We start from the raw sequence: 6,492 nt of genomic DNA on the forward strand, positions 1-6,492 counted from the left end.
CTTTGTCCTTCCAGTATGTTTGAGACTCAAACACGCTCTCATTATTGGCATTTGGTCCGTTCACACACTCAATAAGGGTTCCTCTGTGCTGTCTGCATTAGACGCCTAAATATACAACACACTTCCTCCAGCCCTCATCACACTGACAGCTCAAAGCCGTCACACGCAGTGCTTCTTCACAGAGCGCTTCATGTCACAACCAGAGACTTTGGCTCGCCTTCCCTGAGAAACGTCACATTAGACAAAGCCATAAACTCAGGCTTTATGAGAAACGTCAGCGAACAAGATTAAAGCACATCAAGGGTAAAAGGGGCATTACAGTAAACAGTACTGTAACATTTCCCATCAAATATGTATTAAAGGAATAGTGCAGGCAAAACTGAAAATTTGCTCAGCCTCAGGCCATCACAGATGCAGATGAGTTTGTTTCTTCATCAGATTTGGAGAAATGTAGCATTCCATCACTTGCTCAGCAATGGATGCTCTGCAGTGAATGGGTGCCGTCAGAATGAGAGTCCAAACAGCTGATAAAAACATCACAATAATCCACACCACTCCAGTCCATCAGTTAACATCTTGAGAAAAGCTGTGTGTTTGTAAGAAATCCTGACGGCACCCATTCACTTCAGAGGAGGCATTGGGGAGCAAGTGATGGAACCCTACATTTCTTCAAATCTGATGAAGAAAAAAAAACTAATGGTTCAAGTATCAGCACATTTAGATTTTTGGGCGAAACATTCCTTTAACATCCTTGTGTAAGTTTACCGTCAATTGCTCAATTAGAGCATCTTTAGCGCTTTATGAATATGCAGTTCATTTTTTGTCACTGTGTAAATACGCCAAAATAAACTAATTCTAAGTGTCTGAGCCTGACCAGAGCTTTTTTCCGTTTGGTCAAATCTGATAAATTGCTTTATATAGTATAAACACTCTTACATGAACAAGCATACTCATTTTAAATTACAGCATCTTTGATTTATTGTAGCGCTTGTTTTAATTTGGTGTTTCAATTAAATTGCATGCTATTTTAGTAGTGCATGTATTGTTTAGGAAGTGTTTTGCAATGTGCAAAAAAAAAAAAAAAAAATTTATGTCTTCGTTCTACTGAATGGATTCTACCGCCACCTAACGGGCATGAAATGAAACCACAACCAACATTTCATTTGCTGGAAAAGTGAATTTTAATGGTATGAAAGTCTTTTGTGAGAGTAGGAAAAACAGTTTGTTTCATTGATCATCAAAACAAAAGTTCAGAAACCCCATGCATATTCACGCTACAATTAAGTGCCAAGCTTATTAAAGGGATAGTTCACCCAAAAATGAAAATTGTCATCATTTACTCACCCTCAACTAGCTTCAAACCTGTATGAATGTCTTTGTTCTGCCGAACACAAAGGAAGATCTTTTGAAGAAAGTTTGTAATCAGGCTGTTTTGGGGCACCATTGACTTCCATAGTAGGAGACAAATAAAATATATATATAAGTCAATGGTGCCCCAGAACTGCTCGGTTTCCCACATTCTTCAGAATATCTTCCTTTGCGTTCGGCAGAACAAAGACATTCATACAGGTCTGGAACCACTTCAGGGTGAGTAAATGATCACAGAATTGTCATTTTTGGGTGAACTATCCCTTTAACATTCATTCATTCATGCGAGTCAAGCAGCAGTCTGAACCTCTCCAACAGCACAGCTTTAATTCACACTTGGTTAATGAATCTTCCACACAGCTCAAGCACAAACATCAACCTGATCAGAAGTTACATTACAGTAACTTTGTTACAAGTCTACTAGCAAAGTCACATCAATGATTCACCTATAAAAACACATCCTGGTTGTCTTCTGCATGTCATGTTGTCAGAAGCTCAGCAGCAAAAGCTATTTTGGCTCAAAACTTGCGTGGCTGTTGAATGCAGATGGAGTTGCGCGGGACGTGAGGTTTCTCCACACTTGGTCTCACTCTGCTGTGCCGCACAGAAACCGGAGTCTCAGGGAAATCATGACCCAGCTGCAGGAGATAAACATTAATGTCAAATACAACACTTCATTTCTAAAAAAACAAATTCCCCTTTAATATAGGTGACTAATCAATGATTAAATCAATCTTCAGATGTTTATTTGTTAACACCATGCAAGCTTTAGTGGCTAGTTACATGGTAAAACAAGCTTTAAAATAATAATAATAATAAAAAAAAAAAAATACAAAAACAAGCAAAATCAAATAAAACTAAAAATATAAATAAACAAAGAAACCAATTATAAATAAATTTGTAACACTTAAATAACTAAATAAGACACTACACTTAAAAATAACTTTACATTTTAAACACTGTCTGCCTTGTAAAGACGAATCCAAACCGCAATGCACTAAGGGATTGCATTCTCTGCTAAGGAAGATTCATGCTACGCAATTAATACAGGGCTCGACATTAACGCTCGTCTGGGACAAGTGGATTTTGTGAAGGAGCAAGTGAAAGAATTTTACTCGCCTGACCTGACAAGTAACCTGATTAAAATAATCAAACAATAACCAGGGCAGCACTGAAACTTTGGTAAGAACAATTCTGATTTGATTACTTTCAGTGTAAGCGGTGACATAACGGATAATGTATTGACAGTATCAAGGTTACATCAGTTGAGGCTCGTGCAGCTTGTCTGACTCCCGGAGAAATCCTAAATACTAATAGGTGCAACAGCACACACAAAGAAACAAACATACTGCGGTAGAAAAAAAGGATAAATATTAACATCTGATATAGGTAAGCAACCTCACACTACCAAGCACTAGCACGATTGCAAATGTGACATTGATTTTTCTGATTGGCTAGTAATGTTAGTTTGGCTTAGAGTGAAAGCTGTGCTCCTCTCATACCATTGGTAGGCAAACTCATTGACTCGAAAGTGATAATTTATTTTTTTTTAAATGTAAGATTTTTTCCACAGCCAAACGCTGCACGCCGGAGATCCAGCACGGTGCTGGAGAACTTTAAGCCCTGCATTATTCATAAAGACAGTCACTTGCTTTATTTATTGAATGAATTGGCCGTTTGAACGAATTGGTTGAATCAAATCAACTCGCTCATTGAGACAGACTTTCCGCCACCTACTGGTGGTTTGGTTTTATATTTAAAAGTAGTCCCATCATTGCATTTTTCCAACATTGTATTTATATGTTAAAAAGTGAAACATTTATTCTTATAACATTTATGCACTTGCAATTTCTCTGTGTAAATGCATTTATGGAACCTCTTATCTTTATTAAACGGTCTGAGTAAATGCATCTAAATGGCACTTTCAATGCAGCTTCAGTGTCTCTGCAGTAGAAAGATGGAGTTTGTTGATACTGATTTCATTTAGATGGTAACAACCATACAGTCTAATTATTCGGACAGAATTTTAAGAATTTGACGTAAATGACACGTACATTTAGTAATGTTAGGAAAATATTGCCCTTTATAAAGTTAAGTGTCCTAGAAATCAATTTAAGGCTAATATCACAAATATGCTGATTAAAGTAAGACCTGATAGAGCACTAACGAGACTATTGATTCAGAATGGATTACACTTACACCCTAAGCAATTATGGGTTTTACACCCCAAGCAATTAAGTGAATTACTGATTTACTTGTCCAAAGGACAAGCACATGTCAAGGCTTAATGTGGAGCCCACGGTGCAACAAACCTTCTCAAGTGGGCCAGCCAGGAGAAGACTCAGGTGCTGCATTCTGGAAGGGGTCGGCAGGGACCTGGACAAAGATTAGTATGAAACACTACATTCACTGCATGATTCACTGATTTCATGCTAAGTGCTGAAGAACATGTTTCTGCTTATATCACTTTAGAAATCTGCAGTAAGACTAAAACCACTTATAAATTAACAAATAAATGCATCAACACCACATTTAAACAAATTTTATATTTTGTGGACAAACGCTAAATTTACAAAAAAAAAAAAAAACACCAATGATGAAGTCACTGTAAACATGCAACTGAATGGTTCATTGATTTCATGCTTGATTTCAAGTGCTGAAGCACTTTTAGCAATGTTTCTGCTTCATCAATAGACTTAAGTCTAAAACTACCATTGATAATTAAAATAATGCACAGAAAAAAAAAAAATAAACTTTGCATTTAATGACTTAATATTTTGGTGCAAACTAGGATGCAACTTTAAAAAAAAAAAAAAAAAAAAAAAAAAAAAAAAAGCCACCAATATGAACATCACTTCCAGTATGCAACAGCATGATTCATTGAGTTCATGCAAAGCAATGAAGCATTTTTAGCAACAAGTTTCTGCATCATCACGTTTTTAGATATGCAATAATACTAAATAAAAATGATAAATAAACATGAATGGGTTACTTAAAACAACTTTGCATTTAAACCACTTGTTATTTTGTTGCACACTAGAACAGCAATATTTATAAAATAACATTTTAAAAAAGCCCATCATCAGTGATACGAACATCACGGTCAGCAGTTTAAGTAAACCACTGCATTCAATCTCAAGGCAGCATATTTTCTATGAAAAATATTCATTAAATATTGAGCAAACTGCAAGAGAGATTGAACGAGAAAGGAAGAGGCATTTAAAAACATATGAATTTAAATCAAAACTCATCTGCAGGACATGAAAGACAGAGTTTTGCATCTACACCATGTGTCATGAACTGTGGAGAAACCAGATGGGTCAGAAGATACTCAACCTGGGTTTATTCACTTTCTTGGTCTCTTTCTCCACATTGGCATTATCATCAGCACTCTTCTTCACCACTCTTTTTCCTCCAGCTTTCACTAAAGAAAAAGCACAAGTTCACATAAATTTCAGTGTAAAACCAGTTTGTGTGTGAGTTTTGACTGGAGCCCTGTACATGTCCACTATCATCATCTCAGTCCACTGGCCCTGTTGTTCTGAATATTTGGCAGGTCTGTTGAGGCCCGAGGGTGAGGAGCGTGCAAATATGTGCTCAATAAAGCGGTCTGTCCGCTCACATCAGTCTAATAAAGTGAGTGAAGGCAGCGCTCCAGTGCAGCATAAGGGGTGTGTTTGCGGTTGTAAAGATTTAAACAGCCCAGAACATTGTGAAACGGTCATGTGACTAAACTGCATAGTTTTTCATAACAGAGGTTGTTTGTGTAACACATTGAGGGTGTGAGACCGTTTAAACCAGTTCAGGTGATCACCTGATGATCCGACGATAGCTGCTCACATCAAATAGTGTGCATATATATGATTTAATGTTTTTCTTATGCTCATCAAGGCTGCATTTATTTGATCAAAAACTGATTTTTTTTTTTTTTTTAATTTGGACAAATATTATTGCAATTTAAAATTATATTTTTCCATTTTAATATACCTTTGACCTTTAAAGCTATACAACTGCCATACCTGCACATCACTATATTTATTCTTGCTTTAAGGGGGTTGTCACAAAAAAAATAAAAATAGTGCGTCACCATTTACTTACTCTCCTGTTGCTCCAAACCTGTATGAGATTGTTCTTAACAAGATTTAGTAGAACAGTTTCATTAAAGTGTTGATGCACAAGATCCACAAAAATAGACCATAAAAAAAAAATACTCAACTATAAAAACGCATACAATTTCCATTACCTGAAGATAGATAGGATACTAATTTTTATCTAATCAATTAAACAAAATAAAATCACAATTTTTTTTTTAAGTTTAAAGTCAAAACGAAACGAAAAGCATTGCTTAGAACAGGTGTATTTATTTATTTATTTATTTTAAATGATGATAACCCTAACTGCATTAAATATTTAATGAGCAAAATCCGTGATCATTTGAATTTAACCCCGCAGAAACTGAAAGTAAAGTCTTCTGAACTCACATCCTGTGAAGAAAACAATGGCTGATGTTTGTTCAGAAACACTGTCTGAACTACACATGCACGAGCACAGGAGCAACAATAACGCAACAAGCAACACTTTAATAAAACACATAACACATGCATTACAGTCAATAAGAAATTAAACTACTAAAACAGCGCAAACAAAACAAGAAAATAAACGAGTATAAACGACTTTAAAAGCCCAAACCTGCGGGAGGATGACCAGCTTTAAGCGTGTCTCGCGCTCCAGTTTTAGAAAGTTGCACCATTGTTAGTTTCTGCCAGTCAACCCGCCCATTCCCGCGCTTTTATACGCGCTGAGCAGACGTCACTGACGTCACGGAGGACGCGCTTGCGTCAGCACGGCACGCAGCATTAGTATGTCAATAAAGCGCATCAAAAGTAAAAACTGAGCACACTACAGTCGAGAAATGCTGTCTGAATTTATCCACATAGCATAAGAATCGACGTGACTTTCTAAAATGACCTGGAAACTATGGAGGATCAAACCTGCATAAATTAAATATGAATACATATATGAATGAATAAATAGATAAATAAATGTGATGATAGAAAAATAAATAAATGAATAAACGACTTGATAAAATAAATATGATTAATTCGTAATAATTCATTTTCCCCC

General features: G+C 36.2%; 1 protein-coding gene across 1 annotated transcript; it reads right to left on the minus strand.

Moving 5' to 3' along the window:
• Positions 1-1,160: 1,160 nt before the first annotated feature.
• On the minus strand, positions 1,161-6,147 carry LOC306877061 (death-associated protein-like 1 homolog). The gene is made up of 4 exons (XM_079428590.1): positions 6,058-6,147; positions 4,705-4,792; positions 3,681-3,744; positions 1,161-2,006 (listed from the first exon to the last, which is right to left on the minus strand). Exons 1-4 carry the CDS (start codon positions 6,116-6,118, stop codon positions 1,887-1,889), a joined length of 333 nt encoding a protein of 110 aa, XP_079284716.1. The 5' UTR covers positions 6,119-6,147; the 3' UTR covers positions 1,161-1,886.
• Positions 6,148-6,492: the final 345 nt, after the last annotated feature.

Source organism: Barbus barbus (assembly GCF_936440315.1).
Source record: "Barbus barbus genome assembly, chromosome: 11".
NCBI classification, from domain to species: Eukaryota; Metazoa; Chordata; class Actinopteri; order Cypriniformes; family Cyprinidae; genus Barbus; species Barbus barbus.

What these genes read in the sequence shown, in the direction of transcription:
- LOC306877061 (XM_079428590.1), bottom strand. Translation starts at nt 6,118, where the DNA reads ATGGTGCAACTTTCTAAAACTGGAGCGCGAGACACGCTTAAAGCTGGT. An exon ending in AGCTGGTCATCCTCCCGCAG is followed by an intron (nt 4,793 to 6,057) that starts GTTTGGGCTTTT and finishes CTTTTTCTTTAG; the next exon opens with TGAAAGCTGGAGGAAAAAGA. An exon ending in TGGCTGGCCCACTTGAGAAG is followed by an intron (nt 2,007 to 3,680) that starts GTTTGTTGCACC and finishes TATCTCCTGCAG; the next exon opens with CTGGGTCATGATTTCCCTGA.